This window comes from Ciconia boyciana, chromosome 3 (genome assembly GCF_034638445.1).
Source record: "Ciconia boyciana chromosome 3, ASM3463844v1, whole genome shotgun sequence".
Taxonomy (NCBI): Eukaryota; Metazoa; Chordata; class Aves; order Ciconiiformes; family Ciconiidae; genus Ciconia; species Ciconia boyciana.
In genome coordinates this window covers 81,951,265-81,973,326 of record NC_132936.1, presented here as the reverse complement: position 1 = coordinate 81,973,326, position 22,062 = coordinate 81,951,265, and the positions used below count along the sequence as shown (strand labels likewise).

The window sequence follows — 22,062 nt, the reverse complement described above, 5'->3', positions numbered from 1 at the left end:
CCTCAGCAGAATTCTTCCAGAATTTCTGCAGACCTCATTCACCCCCACCCCTCATTCATTCCCATCATTCACCCCTCATTCATTCCCATCCACCTTCTCTGGGTTGTGGTGGAGCTACAGAAAAGCAGGCTGAAATTACTCAGGGCTGATCAACAGGTATGTCTTATATATATACTCACATAGAACAGGTTTACATGCATGCAAAAAATTCTACTACTATTTTGAGATCTCTGTTGCCTCAAATAATGACTTTACTGATGATGTCACTATACGTGGGTAATAATATAGGCCAACCTGTGTATCACCCAAGTTTTAGCTTAGAATGTCCCGTCTTTTGCCTGAGTGGGAAATGTTTGTTGGTGGCAGTTGCACCTTAGATTGAAATATTGGTAATTATGGCTTCTGCTGAAGAAATGGTTGAACACATCGCCCTACCTAATAAGCCACGAAGTGAGCCAGCCGGGATTAGTAACAATTTCTGAGAAGACAAGGAAGACCAGGGGAATGTCCTTCAGCACACAAGAGGTAATAAAGGGGACCAGTGCCCTCAATGGGGCCGCGGCTGGACCATCTCTGTGGGCCGGAGGAAGGCTGCACAGCCATGCGGCTGCTTCTGGACGCGTGCCTGGGACAAGCACCACGGAGAACCTACAGTCTCATTGAACCCCCGGGCAAGACGATGACAGGAGAGATGAAGGGCTCTCCAGACAAGGATGTGTGGCCTATTTCAGTGTATTTATAGCGTAGCCTTTCTTTGTTCTGCTCTGTGTCCTTGAGGGATGAAGGTCAATTAAGTCTGAATGTCAGAGCTAGCATTGCTACCCACAGTCATCGTATGAACAGAAACGACTGTCAACAAGGCCAGAAATAACCTGATGCCCAGAAGCAGGCAGGACAGTGAGTAGAGTGGGGATCTGTCGTACAAACTGGTATTTTGCCAGAAGAATGATGCCCCCATCTCCTCCAACGTTCATGTCTGCAGTACCTCTCCAGCCCCTAGCCAGGGGTGCTGCTGTCACTTTAGCAGGCAAAGTCCCAGGAGACAGCATTTCCCTCATCCACCTTGACCCACCTGAAGGGTGGGTGTCAGGTCTAACCTCACCAGCTGCTTGGAGTGGCACAGGCGGGGCGGCGGGCAGCTGGTCCCCATGGCCAGAGGCACCTGTCCCGCAGTGGGATGAGCCATGCTCTCAGGGTGAAAGGAATCCCACCCTCCACCTTGGAGGACCTGCGCTGTGCGCAGATCACAAATGGAGACTCAGGTTTACCAAATCAGAAAAAAAACCCCAACCCAGGAGCGTTCAAATTGGAGACATTCCAATTATCAGCAGCAAATAGAAATCACCGCGCTCTCCTCGTGCAAAACATTTGCGGTGCTGCTAAATGAGCCGCTGCAAACGTAGTAATGCTCCACTGATTTCTGGTTACTCAGCAACTACTGTGGTGGTTCAGCAGCGAATAGGCTAAACTGCGTTTTCCTAGCAGAAAAATAATGAAAGAAAATGGGAAGATCGGAACGTAGAAAGGAACCGATGACGCCAGTGGCACAGCGGGAGGGAAATGAGGAGCAAATGGAAATTTGGCAGTCTGGAAAGGTTAGGGTGCAGGCAGAGCTCCTGGAAAGGGACCAGGGCGTCACCATCCTATTAGGAGATCAAGGGAAGGCAAGTTGTGAAGCCAAATGGAATAATTTAAAAGAAGGCTAGTGAGAGGGAGAGATGAGGACAGCACAGCATATTACCAGGGCAGAGATCTGCTTGGTTTGGGACAAAAGGGTTTGGTAGGACTGTTATAATCTTAATCTTCCCATTAACTGAACAATTACAGAAGATGCCAACACTTACTTTGAAGATACACGATTTCTGCTTGCAGTTAAAACTAGTTGACTCTTAGGGGCAGTATCTCAAGTTAGAAGAAAAAAACCTTAAAAATGAATGGCTGGCCAAATCCCCACTGCTCTGCCTCTGCAGGCAGGAGGGCTGATCTCCATTCGCGGCCGTCAGGTAAGGGAGCTCTCACGCACAGCCAAGAGCGCTGCTCCCTGGGAGCACCGCTTCTGCTTGGAGCGGCCTCTCTAGAAATCCATGTGCGCTCACCCATGGGAGTAAAGCCTCGCGTACACTGATAGGGTGCATATACAGCTGTCTACAAAACTAAGGGAATTATTTTAGTTCCTCCACCTGCCTTAACCTATTTTTCCTCTTCCTCAAATTCTCCTTAGCATTTTTTTCCCACCTGTTTTGTTGCACTCCTATTTTGTAGTCTTCCCTCAGTATCCATTACTGGCTGCTGTCAAAGACAAGGTGGACCAGGTTCATCGTTAGGCTGATGTGATATGGCCTTTTTCTATGTTCTTCCTTGGGTAACGGCTTGCTAAAAATTAAATCATTTAGTAAAAGAACAAATTAAATAATCAGCTGGGGTTCTTTTTTCCTCGGGTAACATAAGAGCATGTATGTTACATTTCGTTTGAATTAAGGCTATAATCATGTACGCATTGCTGAAACTGTTATGTTTCATAAAGTGGCCTTATTATTTTCTGCATATTTTTCTTTGTGTGTGGAGCTTTTCCTTTCTATTAAATTGCATATCCGTGGAGGATTTGGGGGCGCTCAGCCAGTCAATCCAATTTGGAGTTGGATGGTGCTTGTAGTGGGCTAAGTCCCTTATCTGTCCCCTTCAGCTGTTTTACTTCTCTGCTACTGACGGAAACATAAAATTAAAAGTAGAATCAACTCAGAGGCAAGAGCCCAGCAAGAGACTTAGGAGGGAAAAGTTGAGGGGGAGATTCTGACTAATCTCTCTGCAGCTGGGGTAATGTGCTGACTGATTTAGTTTTAAATATGCATGCAGTAGATTGGGTATTTCACAAATACTGCCATTTCATTTATCTTTGTGGGTATCAAAGCAAGTATAAGAAGAAAACTGAAATCAGATTGGTAATGGTTGGGGTTTTTGGACAAGTGGGATTTACGGAATTCTAGTTTCCCACATGGTGTGTACTGGGAAATGATGAAGCTCTAAGAATGAATTGGAGGCCTGGAAGTGGATTAGCCATTCCTACAGGACTATAGCAGAAGCATAAAGAGGAACTTGTCAGCGAATATACTTGATTCAGTGCATACTTCATGTTATGTACACACTACAGTGAAAAGCAGCTCATGTTACTGAAATCAGTGGTTATAACAGTGCAAAATTGATGTAAATAAGAATTTGAAGCTGATGGACCAGACTGTCTGGTGTGCATTGTAGGATTCATAGCTGTCTTTGTACCTTCTGACTCTGGACCAGAGAGGGCCTTGCATTTCTTCTAGGTTAGTACTTCCCAGTAGGCTAAATGGTGACAGCTTCCCCCGTCCCTCGATGACCTGATGGCTGGAGGTGCGCAGGAGTGCGGTGATGCTGCTTTCTTCATGCAAACCTCTCTGCTGTGCTTCTGTTCGGGGGCTGGCATTAGGCAATGCACACCGACGAGTAAAATCTCTTATGTGAGGGGTTCTCCCAGGGACGATCCTCTGCCTCTTGTACCACAGCGATGTGGAAAAGAAAACTTTGTGGTCAGCATTGTACCCCATCAGCTGGCTGGTCCTTCCCCTGCAGTGAGGGCAGGAAAGGGGCCATCTTTTAGTGCCTGAGGGACAGATAGGCAAATCTTCCTTCTCTTGAATGAGGGTTTCTTGCCACAGCCGGTACAGAGGACTGATGGGATAAACCCCACGTCTTTGTGTAGGAATCACGTTCTGCAGGTCACTTCCCTCTTGTCCATGGGGGAAACAAAGGTGCAGCTGGGGCTGGGCTCAGTGTGAGGTGGGAACAAGCAGAGTACTGGAAGGCGGAGGTGTCTGTCTATGAGACGAGCGGTGAGAGAAGGGCAGAAAGGCTGCGATAGGTGTCAGGAGGGGAGGGTGAAGGAGCAAGGGAGATTCTCTGCAGCAAGGAGAGAATGAAGTGAAGAGCAGCAAGGGAAAGCAGCATAAGGAAGAGGGAAGCAGAATCTCTGCACTTATTTAAGAATATTAAAAGATACTATCATAGATGAAAGGAAAACAGCAAAGGGGAAGAAAGGACAAAGGCAGAAACAAGTTGTTTTTCAAATCAGAAAATGTAATGCTAAATGAAGCAATAAAATACATTGCTGGTGTGAGTGCGATTGATTTGGCTGACTTCCATTTCCTCCCTCCTGGGCAGCTGCTGAAAGAGAGGGGCACATAAAACTTAGGTAAGTGAGGTGGTGTGTTGATGAAAAAAGGTATATAAAGCTTGGCATCTTGTGGACTTGCCTCCCCACTTGATTGATGCCAATGTCTCAGGCCACGGATATTGCTCTTGGGATCTGGTACGAATTCTCAGTGGTGCTGCAGGGGGCCACTCCTCCCCACTCCTGTCCTTGTGTGGGCACGGATGTCTCTGAATCAAGATGCTGATGCTGAAAAAGAACTGTTCTGGCCTGGATTAATCCTTGTGGCTGTGTGAAAGCTACCGTGAGCGCAGGAGAGGCGATGAGAATGGGCAGCTAGGTGTGGTGGCAGAAAGGACCTCCCTTTACAGCAGTGACACAGATTTATGCCGGATTACAGTGCTCACCTCATCACCAACTGGCAGGACACGAGTCCCCATGTGAGACCTTGATTCTCTGGTGCATAACAATGTAGGAGTTCTTGTTTACTTAACAGAAACCAAGCTGAAAAGAGAAGGGGAAGCCCAAGGCAGCCCCCGTTTCTGTAGCCCATCAATCTGGGCCTCACTCACAATTGTCATCTCCTATGTTTCTCTCCAGTGATCCTGCTTTCGCGGCTCCTACCCCTTGTTTCTCCATGCAGCTTCCAAGTCTCCTCCTGATTTTCAATGCTCCTGGATGACGTGGCAATAAATAGAGGCGGCTTTGATCAAACCCACTAGAACGCCATGTAAATTTTGTCCCAGTAGCTACAGCCAAGGCAGGTTTCACAGGTCTCCTGGTCTTTCAAATACACGTTCAGGGCACGGTTTCTGGAGACCTTGTGGGAGGTTCTGATCTTGAGCTACTTGCAGAATAGAAAAGCAAAGCCCATCTCTCAGGGTATTTATAGATCCTTTATGGCTTGGGGAAATTTCCTCACTAGTTGTCTTTTCCTAAGTAACAATAGCACTTTTTATCTTTCCTTATGTATAGTAAAGCTGTTCAAAAGCTACTTAGGCCTCCCTTCTAGATAAAAGACCTTTCTCAGTGAGTCAAAATGGATCAGCTCCCTAGCCCAGTTCACAGAATACTGCCTGCCCTTTCAGGGACAAAAATTCACTACCCCCCTTTATGTATGTATTTTCTTTACACGTGGAGAGATTGCCACATGGTGGCAATTTACCTCCCCTTTACAATTGTATATACAAACACCTAGCCCAGCCTAGCTTCTTTTCCAGCTGTCTGTTTTCTTTCAGCCCGTCCTGTGCTCTTAGGAAACGCTAGCACTTCAATGTTAAGATTACTCGCTCTTCCTTTGGTTTTGTTTGGGGTGTTTGTCCCTCTTCTCTCTTCCCTCCATCCCCTCAACACTTAGGATGACATTACTTTTCCCTACCTCCTTCCAGTCTTCCTGCCAAAAGAGAATACTGGGACAGGTTTGGATTTTATCTAATCCTTGGCTAGTTTCTTAAAAAGCAAAATAAGTTTCTTTCCCTTATAGGCATGAGTGGGATGACCATGAGGACAGCTGGGGAGAGCAGGAACCATGGCAGGATGGGTGCAGAGGGTTGAGACAGACTGCAAGTCCGTGCTCAGGACAGCTTCCTACAACCCTCTCCTCAAGTGGGCACGGGGAACAAAATGAGGAGCCATAACCCCATCTCTGCCAGAATACCACTGAAACCAAATCAGCTCTGTGAGAAATTTACACACTTACTTTAAAAAAAGGGCAGCAAACGCAACAAGAGCTCTATAAGAATCGTATTGCGAAGACGCTGACCATGATCCCATCGTCAATGGTGTTCTGAAACGGGTCCAAAGCAGGAAACAATTTCTGCTTTCCTTTACACGCAGCTGCTCAGGGTCCAGTGCTCCCGTCCTCTCGCCTCTCAAAAGAGCAAGCACCCTTCTGAGGATGCTGCCTGCAGGTTGAACTGTAGCAGGAAAGGAAAGGATCTCACTCCACTGCAGGAACAGCAACAAAGAGAGGGCTCCTCGCACAGCAGAAGAGCCAAGATGTCCCTGGAGTAATTCCAGAGGCTTGCAGGCCGAGATATTTTTACATCACAGAAACATGAGATCTTCTTTTTCAAGAGTCCTGATTGTAGGTTAGGGCCTTTTGTGCTTTCTTTGTGCTTTCTTTTCAATACAAATTTGTTAAGAAGTGTTGAAACAGACCTGTTACTGAAATTTGTCCGTGCCAACCTACCACTTTTTGTTGGCATGTATGCTTAAAGCAGTATTTTCCTCTGTATTGGATTTCATTCATAGATTGCTGAAATTGATTTAGAAGTGTGAGTATTTGTCAAGCAATGTTTAGGATCGAGCATCATTTTTTGCCATTTAACCATCAGAACAAGCATATACCTAGCAGACAGTCTGAATAAAATTCCATTGTGTAGAATTGTCCTCTGTTGTGAATTATATTTTTTATGGCAGATTTACTCCCCTGACAGAGAAAATTCAATATGTAGCTGCATTTCTATTACAGATACAGTCTTCTGCTAGCCAACAGATAAGCTTTTTATCAGCAGCCATGCTTCTGTGGCACTCTTCTGGGCTCCTGCCAAGCTCTGCCTTCATTCCTTTCATGAACAGATCAATGTGCAAACGTTTGAAAACCCTAAATAACATAATAGCTACTTGAATGCATGCTCAAAAAAACCCCCAGAACCAAACCGATTTCGAAACTGTTACACCTACATAATGTACCTAATGGAAATCTACAAAACCAAGGAAAGAAGGGAAAGGGGTACCACATAGCTACCATTTCCAAAGCTGGCCTGCCCCACAGACTGTATACATCAGCTTTTGCTCTAAGCCACGGTGGAAGCCTACGCTCCCATGTCTCTTTGCCACACCACCCCTCCAACAGAACATGTAACACGAGCATCAGCTGCAGCTAGTAATGTTGGGAAGAAGAGTCTGGATAAAGAACGTGATGAAGAACAAGCAGAGAGGGGAGATTACAGTGCGGCGTCTCGTTCATTACGTGTAAGAGCAATGCCAAGGTGTGATGTACGTGTGTGTATCAAAACACACAGCCAGGGGCTAGTACTCCAGCCTAAAAATCAGAGGTGACCAGCTGCTGCAGCTGCGTTGTCCGCAGCGGTTGCTGAGGGCATCCTCCGCTGATACTTGAGCACCATGCATTTATAAGGAGGCAGCGAGACTCTTCACCTTACGCTGCCACACAAGCTGCTGGCATTAGCCCAGGTGCATTTTGTCTTCTCTGCTCTTGTGAACTCTCTCTCTGTCCTTTTTGTAATGGAATAAGCTCTTGTGGAGATAAGATCCCTTTTTTCTCTGTTACCCTTCGAACCACAGGAAGTGTGCTTGGAGTGATGCCCATTAGCGGGAACAATGCTGGAATACTGGAATCAGAAAGTTCCCCATGGGGAAACAGGAGTGGTAAAAGAAGAAAACTGAAGAAAGTGAAGTGACCTTGGTGGACAGCTATTGAAGGAAAAAAAGGGAAAAAAAGAAGAGGGAAGACTAATTGGAAAGGGGTTAATGTGTGAGGGCAATATAAATTATAAAAAGTACAAGAAAAGAAATGGGAAAATGATAAAAAAAAGGAACAACAAACAGAAGGAGAAGGTGTAAGCAATAAAACGAGAGGCAAAAAGATGAATCAAATCTCTCTCCTTACTGAGGGGTTATACTGCAACCTCCCTTATCTTTTATTATATACATTTATAAATAAACTTCATTAGCTTTTTTCCTGTCAGGGGGATATAAAACATGCTAATAAGTTCTTACAGAGGGTAAATAGTTTAAGGGGATGATACTAGTGATACTGAAATATTAAAATAAAGATCAAAGCCGTGACTGCCAGAATAGGGTTTCTAGGTTATCCATGTACCATTACAGCTCTAACATTAAAGACTCATTTGAACATAAAAAGAGGAAAAATCATAGGGATCATCTCCATTATAAAGATGGCTTGATTACAAAACATAATAAAGGCCCGATTCTATCAGGCTCAGACTGAACAGTGCTTTATGAATAGCTCCATCAAAGTTAGTGGGATCGACTCAGTGTGACCTGTTCCTCAGCAAGAGTAAGGCTGTCCAAAGTCAGTCTACTCAAGCTCAGTGGCATTTTCCAATGCTTTGGCCAGTTTCTGTTCTGGCCTCTGGAGCGTAAGGATGACAGTGGTGTTTTGACTGTTCACCTCCATTAGCATCAGCGCACTTACAGTTATAGAGATAAATATTTGTCATAAGGAGGCAGATCTGTGCTCTGCAACCTAAACTCATCAGAGCATTTCATATCGTACTAGCAGGTGCTAGTTCCACCACCAGTCTCTGGTGCCATGGGGATGAAGGTTTCTGCATTCAAACTCTACAATTCCTTAGAAATAAGAGCTGTGCTGGGACCAGTAGGATAGGTAAATGGGGGCACCGGACCATGCACAGCTCTCCCTTCTCTCAAAGCCATAGCTGTCCTGGGCATAAACGTTTCAGACAAACTTCTAAAGTAGGTGGGAAAAGATCCTGAATGAAGTACAAGTCACACCGCAGTCCAGAGAAGACCAGATCACTTTTTCTTCATTTCAAATGTCATCTGTTATGGAAATATGCTCTGAGGCCAGATCAGGTTTGTGGAGAGGAGAAGTAAAGTTCAGTTTCAAAGAGAGTGGTTGTACTTCAGAGATGGTTTCTTTCTTGCCATTCCCTTCTGTAGTCAAGCACAAACAATGCTAGGATTTTACATAAACTCTAGAGTAATGGTCAAAATGGAAATGTAAAATTCAGCATATTAGAACTCTGGAACTTGTAAGCCCTGGCTAAAAAGCAGCTATAAAGGGGAGCTGGTCAGGTTTGGTGTTCCTACCTTTGCATTTCCACCACTTCCTGACCGATATGTCCCATTTTGCTTAGATGCCTCAGACCCGATGCTACTATTACATACGTTATGATCCCTGGCACCTTACACAAAAGACAGGTAAAGAAAGAAAGCAAAATTCCAGGAAAAAAAGCTACCGTGCCTTCCTAATTACCTTTAGGATGATGGCTTCCAACATAGACTTGAAATCTGTGACTTGGATTCACCTATAGGTCTGCAAGAAATCTTTAGCATACTTCCACTCCCGCTGCTGACAGATGGTAGAAGAGAGAACAGAGACTAGGAAGATAACAGCCTTTCACCCACAGCTTTTTCTTGCGATGTAGTAGCATAAGGTAGCTGTGAAATCAATGGTGTTTCATAACATTTCTTGCACTGCTGAGGTTTCTGGCTGGAGGTAGCCCAAACACACAGTCAGTCTATAAACTCTCAATCTTGGCACAGAAGTCACATAAAAGAAAAAGATACCTAGCCAGAAGACAGGCAGGTTTATGTGGGTCAGGGCTGTTTCTTTTATGTGCCAGAGGACAAACCTGCCCCTTTCCACCTTGAACTGAGGAACTACAAAGCTTTAAACCCCTCAGGACTTTTTTCCCTCTCAGCTTGTCATGAGAACAGCTAGGCAAGATACAAGAAGGAAAACTGCAGAGAGGAAAGATTGAAAAAAACCAGAAGCTTTAATATATTCCTACTCTCTGTCCCCATTCCTCCTTTTCTATACCTCAACAGCTTTAATAATCTGGCAAAAGCAAAACCTGAAACTCGAAAATCCTTTCCTACCCAATGTCACAAAATGCTCATCATGTACTAAGAAACATTATGATGAAAGCCGATGCATTTAATGTGCCTTCTCTTCTCTTTTTTTCATTTGACACCAGTTAGTTCTGCATTTTTTAAATAGCTGCTCTGAAACAGCCAGCTCGCATTTTAAAACAAAAAATTAGGATCTGCTTATGGAACTGAAGTTAATACAGAAGTGGCTTTTAAACAAGACAGAAAAAAAAAAAAAAGCAGTGAAATCACTCTTCTGTATAATCTCTTCATTATGAAAATAAACCACTGCTACATCCACGCTGAGAATATGTAGAGTAAACAAAACAGGCGGGGATTTCCCACTGCTGGTTTCTTTCTTCTAAGGATGGTTATTTTCAGTTCATAAACTCTCAGCTGTCATCCCTGATTTCTCTTGGCGGCACATGTCTCTTGGGGTGACACTGCTAGGGCTGGGGCGATGCGGCACGTCTCCCTGCTCGCCACACTCCTCCGCCCCTTCCAGCCACTGCGTTTGCACCCGGGGTTCGCGCTCCGCTTTTAACCCCTTTTTCATTCTTCCCTCTAACGGTGCCTGACATTTTGAGCATCTCGGTTGTGCTCCAGCACGGTGAGATCTGTATGAAGGAGAAGCGCGCTCTTAGTTTGTTGGAAAGCGTCCTCCTTCCTCCTTTGCTCGGGGAGGGGAGCCAGGGCTACTGGGGACACCCGAAACCCCGCCTGCGTTCAGCCCGCTGCCCAAACAATGGCTTTATTTAAACATATAAAGACATCGCTGTAGAGAGATCCTTTAAAAAATGTTTTCGCCGGCCCCAGCCGTAGAGAGCGCGATCACTTATTTGCTGGAAAGGGCTCCTCCCGCCCCTTCCTACTCCTGCCCTCCTCCTCCCCCCGCCTCCCTTCCCCATATATTATTACTCTATGCCACCAACGTTAAAACAGCCCCGCCGCGCTCCCTGCCCGAGCCACGGCCGTGAGTGAGCCCTTCCCTCGCCCCAAGCAGCCGCCAGCCGCCGGGCGGCTCCTCCGGCCCCGGCCCCGGCCCCGGCCCGGCCCCGGCTCCGGGCCCGGCCCCGGCCCCGGCCCCGGCCCCGGCCCGGCCCCGGCCCGACGCCGCCGCGCCGCGCGGAGCTGTCTGTCCCCGGCGGGTGCTGAAGCGCCCGGCGCGGGAGCGGCGGCCGGAGCCCTCCCGGCCTCGCCCCGGCGGCCGGAGGCCAGGTAGGCGGCGAAGGGCGCCGCGGGGGATGGGGGGAGCCGGCGGCGGCGGCGACCCCGCGCCGCCCGCCTGAGCCCGCCCGCGCCCCGCACACAAAGCGGCGCCGCGGCCATGGAAGAGGAGCTGAAGTGTCCGGTGTGCGGCTCGCTCTTCCGGGAGCCCATCATCCTGCCCTGCTCGCACAATGTCTGCCTGCCCTGCGCCCGCACCATCGCCGTGCAGACCCCGGAGAGCGAGCAGCACCTGCCGTCCCTGCTCCACCCGCGGGGCCCCGCGCCGCCCGCCGCCGCCGCCGCCGCCGCGCCAGGGCCGGCAGCGGCCGCGGGCTCCGCCGCCTACCTGGACTCGGAGTGCCCGGCGGGCGGCGGCGGGGACCACGCGGACAAGCTGAGCCTGCACAGCGAGACCGACAGCGGCTACGGCTCCTACACCCCCAGCCTGAAGTCCCCCAACGGCGTGCGGGTGCTGCCGCTGGTGCCGGCGCCCCCGGGAGCGGCGGCGGCGGCGGCTCCGCGGGGCGCGGGTGCCGCCAGCTCCGCCCTCACCTGCCCGCAGTGCCACCGGAGCGCCTCCCTGGACCAGCGCGGCCTCCGCGGCTTCCAGCGCAACCGGCTGCTGGAGGCCATCGTGCAGCGCTACCAGCAGGGCCGCGCCGCCGCCGCCGCCGCCGCCAAGTGCCAGCTCTGCGACCGCAGCCCGCCCGAGCCGGCCGCGGTGCAGTGCGAGCAGTGCGAGGTGCTGTACTGCGCCGCCTGCCAGCTCCGCTGCCACCCGGCCCGCGGGCCCTTCGCCAAGCACCGCCTGGCGCCGCCGCCCGCACATCCGGGCGCCCCCGGCGGCGGCGGCGGCGGCGACGGCGGCGGCGGCGGCGGGAAGGGGGCGGGCGGCGGCCGCAAGCTGCCGACGTGCGCCGAGCACGACCTGGAGAACTACAGCATGTACTGCGTGAGCTGCCGCAGCCCCGTCTGCTACCAGTGCCTGGAGGAGGGCAAGCACGGCAAGCACGACGTGAAGGCCCTGGGCGCCATGTGGAAGCAGCACAAGGTGAGTCCCGTCGGCCGGCCAGGAGGAGCTGGGGCGGTGCTCCGCCCTGGGATTTGTTCGTCCCGATGCCCTGACGTCGGGTTGGAGTTTGTGGGACATGAGGCTACTTCACGTCCGTCATCCTCCCAGACTTCTTTCCCCTTGGCACGTTGCTCTTAGGTCTCTGGTCCTTCCTGACTGCCCAGTGACCCCGCAGCGTCTGCTCAGGGTGAGAAAACCCACAGACTCCCTCCCATGTTGGCCTCACCTTGGCCAGCAAATCTCAGGCTCAACCAGGCCTCAGGCAGACACCTGGGATTAGTCCGGCTCACTAACTTGTTTGCCTTCCACAGGGTCCTTGGCCGTGCCGTCCTCTCGCGGGTGGCAGCAGCTGCCTGTGAGGAGATGGGATGGTCATTCCTTCCTTTCACCACCTCCCTTTCACCTGGGACTCAGTGCAAGCTGCCACAGCCATTTCCCACCACGTGTCAATGAGGGATGGCGGCCCAGAGCCACCCGCATGTTTTAGACAGGAAAGCGTGATAAGGAGGGTCATGGGACATCATGTTGTCTCCTAGGCCTCAAAGAGGTCTCCCCTCCCACTCGGTTCCCAAAGAGGCCAGGAGGAGCGGTGGAGGGACCTTCGTGACACAAAGATGAGTAAGGAATCATAGGATGGATGGGGTTTGCGGACAAGTAAAGCTTTTTCTGATTCACATAATGTCACGGTCTGATTCGTGCTTGCCTGCAAGCAGTGCTCCGTAGCCCTCCCTGGAGCCCCCTGGGGAGACATCAGAGCCAGCCGCTTTGCCGCACAGGGGGTTTGCCGAGGTCTGGTGGAGCTGCTGGGTCACTTGGCCACACTCTCCTTGTTAAAAATAAGACTTTGCAACCATTTGCATAAAGAGCAAGCCGTAACCTTAGAAGTTGAAGGAGTGTATGAAGTTAGCTCGCTCTTGCTAAGAACGGTGACCCTGGAAGAATGATTAGTTAATACATGTGAACGTACAGAGGGGACTTTAATACTGAGTGCTGAGAGCAGTCCTTTGGAGCTTCCCGCTGTACTGGGGGGAAAGGACTTCCCCCACAGCTGTGCAAAGAGCACATGGCCAGCTCTGCTGGCCGCAGGATTCCCTTCTTCACGCTCTCTCTGCAGTTAGCAGCAAAGGAAGCACAGAGAGATCCTTTCAGACACTGCAGGAGAGGACAAAATCAAGACTGGTCTCATCATCCCTCTGCCGCGGAGTGGTTGATCACAAGCTAGGCTAAGACGTTTGGCAAGGCAAAAAATTGACTTTCGATTTTAAGATTCAAAAAAGATGCCCCTTGGGGTGATCTGCATAGTTTGTCCATCTGAAAAAGACAAACTTCTTCAGTACGTGTTGCAGTTTGAATGCTCTGCCAGGGGCTCAGCCATCTCCTCCCTAACATGATGGGTATTTGTGCAGGGGAGAAGTTCTCTTGGCCCAGAAGGAGCAATTACAAATTCGCAGCTCTTGCTACTCGTGCTAATGGCAGGAACCCCTTCTGAGCAGAATTATTTTAATGAGCAGGGACTGAGTTCACTGTTCAAGTGTGATGTTTTGGAGGGTGTGAGAGACAGCTTGCGCTGTATTATGGTCTACCTTGAGTTAAAATAGTCTGATGCCTTTTTGAGCAGTGTGATAAACTCTGGTGTAATCAAAGTTCAGCATCAGTCATTTTCTCTCTTTCCTACTGTCAAATATTGTCAAAAGAATGAACAATACGCCGGGGGGTTGTATTTTTTCCTGCATTTTTCTGGGACTAAGGTATCACAGAATGTGATTTTTCTCTTGATTTACAGATTAAATCAATGCGAAAATTCTAGTGAAAGAAAAATACTCAAAATTAACTGATTTGGGGACTCTAAAATTGTGGTCTCGTGAATATTACTTTTCCCAGAACAATGCACTTGGCAGAAAATAAATATAATGGAACCATATAGCCAGACAGCCTAAATCATCAGCTCACATTCATTCAGATAAATTGTTTTGGAATTAGATCCTTCTGCTTAGAAATAGTTCTCAGATACAGCAATTTCTACAAGTTTATTACCTGTAGTTACTTTGGCCAAACCATAAATTACTTAACATTGAGTGGTATGCCAAATGTAATTCAAGTTTTGTGTGTTCTCTCCAGATGCTCCAGGCGTAGCTGGTAGAGGCAGCTGGAAGGGCTTGTCCGTAAGCGTTCTTAGCCCAGTAAATTTGACAGACTGACAGTTGTTCACCATCAGCTGATAAGCACCTCTTAGTTCCTTCTAAGGCCGGTGGCTGGTATTCTTCACCTAAGAAGGGCTGCCAGAGCTGTTTCCCCACCTCTCAGGACACAGTTTCATCCCACAACAGCAAACTTCAGACATTTTTTCTACTGACTGTAGAACTGCTTTTCCAGAGGCCCTGCCCACCTTCAGCTTCAGGATCCACTTCCATTCCACTTCTGTATTAGCCTTTTGTTCAAACTGTTTGACTTCTCCTTTGTCTGGGCCTTATATAGGGATCTAGTGGCAAATTACAGAGTGTATAACCTTATCCATACAGTGCTGCAGACCATGCACTGAAATGTGTGTTTACCGTCAGCTGTACTGCAGGCATGAAAGCTGTACTAGACTGGTTGGCCCCTGTTAATGGTGCAGGTTCCCCATTACGCTGCTGTATGTAACTTCTACAGAAAGATTAAAAACGGTGTGAAATAACAACAGGGCCCCAATAGCATAAATCTGTGAAAACCCGCTGACTTAGCTGGACTTTATTATATTCACTTGCATGAAAAGTGCATCTGGACCAGCAGTTTAAGGTGATTAAGTAAAACTGTGTAAGTCTTCTGCCAAAGTTAAGTCCTTTTATGTCTTCATAGCAAGAACAGTGACACTCGTCAGATTTAAGTTGGTAGGCCTTTTGACTTACCAATATGAGGAATGGTGGTGGACACATTTCAGCTCTGCCCATTCTAAATAGTTATATACATATATATATATATATATATACACCAAAATGCTGAAAAAAGCCACAGCTGTATAGGTCTGTGAAGGGCAGGCAGGCAGGCGGTTGAAGGCAAGTGCTGGAGTCCAAATGCCTGCTTGTATTTGCTGGCCTAAAGAGTTGTGTTCCCAAAAACGTGGGCTGTTTCAGAAATCAGTGCCAGGGCAAGCTTATCTAATCAATAGTTAATCTGCTGCTAAAGAGAGATGGAGGGAAAACAAGTTAAATGAGCATGAACTGTTCGGTTGAAAAAGGACGTGGGCATTATCTGGTTCATTTTCTAAAATCAAAGGAAGCATCCGTCTTCCATGCCCATCTGGGTTTAATTACTCACCTTCGTTATCTCTCTGTTCCTGTATTTGATAGAAGTAGAAACTTGGTATCTACCTCCAGCATCCACATTACTGGTTGCAGGACCAGGTATTAAAGTAAAGATAACGCCAGGTAGAATACCGTTTGTCAGGAGTTATTAATTGTTGCAGTCAATGGAGCTTGTAACATTTCAGTTTAGCTTCCAGTAAATATTTCTGCAGCACGAAAGATTGCTCTGAGTGTACAGGGCATTTTTTTATGGCTTGGTTGGTTTACTGAGGGCTTAGTCATGTAGCTCCATTTGATTTTAATGGGAAGCGCATGACTAAATTCCACTGCTTTGTAAGGTGTCTTTTACAAATGCTTGGAAAAACAAGGCTATTATCTCTAAGTACGTTTCACAAATGGAGGTCTGGTCTTCTCCTTGGTTTCATGCTGCAGTTGCGTTAATGCAACCACAGGTTTTAATGAACACAGCAATTCGCTTATGAGCCCTTTGAACAATGACATTGTTGAGTTTCTATTGCAGCTCTTTGCAATGGGAGCGTGCCAGGAGCCAGGAGTGACTGTGCTAATTGCCATCATACATATGCTGCTTAGAATTCGTCTGCAGTGATTCAGTTTTCTATGGCTGCTGTGATGCCCACATATAGCTTTTGGCTCTTTTTATCTGGTGAAATGCACTTTGAGATGATTTGAGAGCTAGGGCAGATGTTGGAAAACTGGAAGTTTTAATTTTGTTGGGACCAACCATTGGTTTTGATTTGAAAGAAAGGAGCCCTTGCCTCCCTGGGACAATTTGGTTGGGCCAGTCAATGGCAGAGCATACCATGCTTTTGCCACCTATTTCTTTCTCGCTTCCTCCCCAGCCGCTTGGTCATATGCTGCTTCCACCTTGTCCTGAGTCAGCTTGACAAACCAAAGGCTCAAATGTGCCTTGTGGGTGGAGCGCAAAGTGCAATCAAAAAGGGTGGGCTTCAAACTCTGGCAACCACGATCAGCCCGTGGAGAGCTGATCTGAAATCCTGATTGTCTGATCTGGCAGAAAATAGGGACCCTTTCAAGGACTTAGAGTTTGGTTCTGTGACCTCAAGTACCGTTCATATGAAACATCATCACTTTAAATTTTTGTGAAGTGACAGGAGTTTGTGTAAGAGGATATTAAATATTCAAATATTGAGAAACATACACAGTAATGTGTCCTCCCATTACATTTGCTACAAATGAGTTGTGGTAAAGCATATTTTATTTTCAAATTTAGCACTAATGTAATACCTACAACTGGGCTAAAAGGAAAAAGTTTGTGTGATTATGAGGGGAAAAAACTAGGATGGCTTCTTCCTCTATAATTGAGTCCCAGCTCCCAGTCAGGGTTTGTAGCCACTTCCCGCAGAGCCGTGTGGGGTGAGGCTGTGCCTCTGCCTGCACAAGGCTGCCTGCCCCAGAGCCGGACTGCGAAGTGCCCGGAAGGAGCTGCCAGGGTCTCCTCTTTCCTCTCCCACGCGAATGAGCGAGCACAAGGGGAGGGTGAGTAGGAGACATTTGGGCAGGAGGTAAGCTCAAAACTTTGGCAGCCTGAAGAAGTGAGTTGTGCCCTTTTCAGGGATGGAGTAATTTTCTTCCCTCCAGGAGCAAGAGGGAAGCAGAGAATGAGTGGTGACTTACTGAATTTTAATTAGCTCTCCTCTTAGAGGCTCATAACCCTTATACCTTCCTACATACAAGGCTCTGTCTCAAGGCACACTCTAGTCCTAAGGAATCAAGAAGAGGAATTAACCTTCTGAAAGCCTGACGTTAGCAAAGGTGCTTCATTTTCCATTTCCTGATGTCAGTTGTCATATCTGTTTGGCGAGGATAATTAACTGGGCATTGGCAACCTGGTAGTTGCCAAGTCCTCCTGAGGGGTAGACCCATGAAGAGAGTGTCTAACCTGCAGGACACTCCGATGGGACCTCTCTGGTCACTCTGCATTATGTCTGCACAGAGAAGGAGTGCTGGATCTGGGCTTGCCGTGGGCCGACAAGCAGAGCAATACCGTTTCTGTAATCCCAGCTGTGCTTCCAGAAAAGCTGCGCCGGGGCTGCTCCGCTCAGACCGTGGCAGTTCTGGGTCTGCCCGGGGCAGACCCGCCATTTCCTTCCCATCTTGGAAGTCCATCAAGAAGCTGCTTGCTCATGTTAGAGATCTTAGGTACCAGCTGAGCAAAGAGGATGTTGGGTCTTCAGTGTGGACTTAAAATAGATATAGTCCTTATCTCTCACCAGTCAAAAGTTAGAGGAAGGGTTTTTTTCCCAACTTTTCCAGAAATATTCACCCTTTTGTTGGGTTGGAGCATGGGAAACTGGAGCCCCAAAGGGACATTAAAGTCTGAAAATGCAGATTTGTCTTTGAAGTCCTAGTGTATCTCAGGTTTGGTAGAATCGACCACATTTATAAAAAATTCAGGCTTTGATGAAAAAAAGTGCCATTTTGGAAAGCACTTGGGGATTTTTCAGCACGACAGATGCTACTGTGTAAGTGTAAGACTATTATTTCCTTATATATGTGGGTAGCTGTCTTATAAAAAGGTATTTTGACTTACCAAGTCACTGCAATAAAGTGGAATGTGCAGACACAATGCTTGACTGCCCCCACATGCATATTTCACCTTTATTAAATCTTATTACAATTAAAATCTTAACTATTCTTTTCTAGCACAAACACTTTGTGCGTGTAAGAATACATGTGACAGCAAGTAAGCCTTTTACCACATTATTAATCATCAAAACCAAGGATTAGTAAGAAACACATTTGCATTTTATCTCTAATTTTTCCTTTTTTCCCTCCTTTTTTTTTTCTTGCAGGCACAGCTGTCTCAGGCTTTAAATGGTGTTTCAGATAAAGCAAAGGAAGCTAAAGAATTTCTGGTTCAGCTAAAAAATTTATTGCAGCAGATCCAGGTAACTGTAGAATATTAGCTGTTTTGATAATACAGTAATCAATAGAACTGAGTGAATAATTTATTTGATGACTTTGTCTCCTGTGCTGTTCTCATCTTTCCTGCAATCATCTAACCTTTCTTGAATGGATTTGCTAGGCAAAATTATTCATCAAATAATGCCTTCAAGCCCCTCTTAGCTTCTAGATTGTTTGCTGTTTATTGCAAGAAGCTGATACTCAATACTGGACATCTGAGCTGTGCTGATTAGTATTTGATTGAATCCATCGGTTGTGCTTCTGGGCTCCTTCCTGACTGCAGTTGCTTCAGTTGGGCATTTAGGATAAGTTCTCATTTTAACACATTCACAATTTACTACTTGTTTTTCATCTTACGTTTTCTAAAAATGTACTTGTTTCTGGACAAAATCCAATCAACCTGTTTGTTAGAGTATTTGCAGGAAGTAAAAAAAAAGAAGAAACAAACGCTGCTAAATCAATGTGGTCATTTATTGAAGCAGAAGATATTTTCATGCCTGTGATTACCCAGCTTTAATAGTCAGAAGAGGGCTCGTGGTGAGCGCAGTAATTGAGGGCACAAACCCAAAATGAAACAAGTCCCGTTTTCAACCAAATTTAGACTCCTCAGTGCTGGAGGTCAGATGATCCTCAAGGTCCTTCTCACCCTGCAGAGTGTGGCTGGAAATGTGCTGCCGTAGTTTGAGCTGCACAGCGCCCAGGAGGGGACACTTGTTACCTGCAGCGGCAGTGCTCTGTGGCGGCGGGTTTGCTGTGGGATATATCTGCTCTGCGACATGCCCGCTCTGCCGCTTGCTCATCTTTCATCGACATCAAGTCCTGTGCCTGTTACTAACAGAAAGCCAAAGCAGAAGTTCAAAAATCTGTATTTAGTTTAGAATTTAATCATTAAAATATTCCACTTAACACTCCAGATGATGAATTCATACCACAAATGCTGCCCAAGCTCTCAAGTTGCCAGAGGGCACTGTAGCTACCCATCCTCACAGTCTTCTGCAGCCACGTGGGGAAGGGAAGAAACCAAAACTGGGAAACTGGTAAAAAAAAGCACATCTGACTGAAAGAAACCAGTGCGAAGCCACCGACTGGCACCTGTCACATGCCATGTTTTGGTCACCGTGTGAGGTTTCTCTCAGCTGACTTCACCTATCTAAAAGTTAAGTAGCTCGTCTAACTTAGTCATTAGGGCTTCTTTCGTTGTCCAAGGAGAAGGACAGGCACCTCTAGAGAGCAGTTCTTCTTATAGGTATGAACAGCTATTTTAGGATGGGATAACTCATCTAAAACAGTAGTCTGACAACAATCTTTTCTTGATTCACCTAGCTCCATTAAAAATGTATTTTTCCGTCCTGAAACCTAAAGGTGGCCTATTACGACTATTTATGACTATGCTGTAAAATCCTTTAATGTGTTTCAATAAAATCACTGCCAAATTGCTCTGCATAAGGACCTGCTACAATTAGATCAAAAGACCAAGCCATTTCTTTGATGCTGCTCGTTGCTTAAAATGCTAGAGGGGAACTAAGAAGAGGAAATTGTATCCAGCAATCACCCTCTAACATTTAGGCATGTCTGGGCACAAAGCTGGATCTGAACCTCACGTGTTGAGCCAGTCTCCAGCCTGAGTCTGAGTGATGACTTCAAATCTCAGCACATCAAAACAGCAGGACTAATCAGCTGCATATGTATTTGTAAGTAAAACAAGGCTAGGGCATAACTCTGAGTGCTAAAGCATGATCACCCACAGAGTTTAACCCTTAATGAGCTCCTGGCATGGTTTTGTCCTGTGACAAATTGCTCTCTTCCCAGGTGATGCCTGAGTGGCATTTGATGATAGCACATGCCAGGGCATAGTCCTGGTAGGCAGGTTTGGTACAACCACGCTGGTTTAGGGGAAAGGGTTTAGATGTGTCGTGAGCTGATCTGTGCCTTTCGGCATCTGGACCAAAAAACCAGTTCTTGGACTGTTTTGCCAAATGGGGGGCAATAGATGTAGCCTTTGTGCGTAGATTTATACCCAGAACCATGTATCTCAAAGCAGGTTATTTCTAATAGAAGTCTGATGGTGATTGCCACACACACACACATACAGCCATTTACCCCTCAGCAAAAATGTCTTTAAAATGTATGTTTACGCAAAGGAGGGAGCAATATGTACATTTTATTATCCTGTCTCAATGCACAGCAGACCAGACAGCCATCTGCACTCCTTATCTCCTCTCTGAGTTTGCCAGAGCTACCAGGAGCTGTGCTTTTGTCTTGCCTGGGGCAGTTTGCAAATTCATAATCTACTTTTCTTTTCCCTGCTTTGCAGATCTCGTTTCCCCCTCTTTTTTCCTTCCTTTCTCCTTTCCGAGGTAATTTTTAAATCTCTTGGTCTCTTCTTTTCAGAAACTGCCTGTTCCTCATTGCCCCTGTTGCTTCCTTGCTCCTCCTTGTTGCTGTCATTATCCGATTTTCACATTTTCCTATATCTGCTGTAACAATTTCATCCTTTCTCACTTGAAAGAGGCATAGCGCCAAACACCCCATTTGATGTGTGAACAGAACATGAGGAGAGAAATGATGCACTACAGCCATCGGCTGATTCAGGCTCTGTACACAAACCAGCGCTTTGAGAGTAGCTGGATGGAAATGGGCTTAAGAGGGAGTCGGGTGTGATATAAGCCGCGGAGGGAGAGATGCAAACAGGAAGAGTCAAACCTGTGAACAGTAACGGAGACGTGTGGTGTCTTTCCCCGAACCCGTCTTGCTGGCAGGTCTAGGACTGTGGTGGGGGCCTCTCAGGGAGGAGAGGACCCTGCATCCTGCAGCTGGAGGATGGGATGCATGGATCGCAGTGCAGGAAGGGAATACAGCCCTGAAAATTTTGCTCTCAAAAGAATGAAGACAAAGCAATGAACAGAAAAGAAGAGAAAAAAACCAAGAGAGCTAAGAGATAGTAGTGAGTTAGGGGTGTGCGATGGCTTTCCATGGAGATGCTTCTCCTTCAGCACATGTTTAAAATCTTTTCACATTTAATGCTTCCTTTTTTTTTTTTTTTTTGTAACTTGGGGGATCGGGAGGAAAGCTGATAGGACAACTGAACATGTCCTGGAAAGAGGAGCTTGAAAGCTTTCTCTTTCTAGTCTGACGGGCAGGAGAAGCAAGGGAGAGCCTCCCTTTGGGTGCTACAGCATCAGTTCCATGGCCAGAGAAAGCATCCCCAGGAGGAGGGGGAGCTCAGGACCTTGTGGTACCATCTACTCAGATTTCTACAGCTGCAGTGGGATTCTGTGGTAGCAGGGTTTGTTCCCCATTGATAGGACAGGGGTTTATGTAAGGCTGCGATACACAAAATCTCAGGGATTTGTACCTGATTAATTTCCTTGTCATAAGCCTGTAGACCAGATTCTGGTCCATAATTCTCTTCTAATTGCCACAGTGTAGAGCCAGTGATTTAAAAGTTGCTACAGTGGGATAATGAAAACAGAATGGGGCAGAACCCTCTTATGTATATGTATGCACTGTGTATGTTAGGTTTAGATTTTACGTTATGTTGTACTACGTCTGTTGTCCGGAAAGTGCCAGTAAATCAGGGTTCTAAATAAGCCCATTTTGTGGCATAGCATCTTACTGTTTTGTTTTATAGCATGCAGCTATTACTGGTACAGCTATAATGAAATCAGAAAGGCAACAGAAATGCTGAAGGCTTGAAAGGAAATCTTTTCTGAATGGAAAACCAGGTAAGAATGAACAACAGCTTAAGGTGTAAACTGTGCTTTCTTTGATGA

General features: G+C 47.0%; 1 protein-coding gene across 3 annotated transcripts in view; it reads left to right on the top strand.

Annotated features, from left to right (window-relative positions):
- The first annotated feature begins 11,108 nt into the window (after positions 1-11,108).
- Positions 11,109-22,062, top strand: part of TRIM67 (tripartite motif containing 67) — a 33,821-nt gene continuing 22,867 nt past the window's right edge. For 2 of the 3 annotated variants that reach the window (XM_072857975.1, XM_072857976.1), the window contains exons 1-2: positions 11,109-12,041; positions 18,178-18,273. In XM_072857975.1, the coding sequence (XP_072714076.1) occupies positions 11,109-12,041; positions 18,178-18,273 (1,029 nt within the window). The remainder of the gene's footprint in view (positions 12,042-18,177; positions 18,274-22,062) is intronic. The other variant, XM_072857977.1, reaches the window with a different exon arrangement.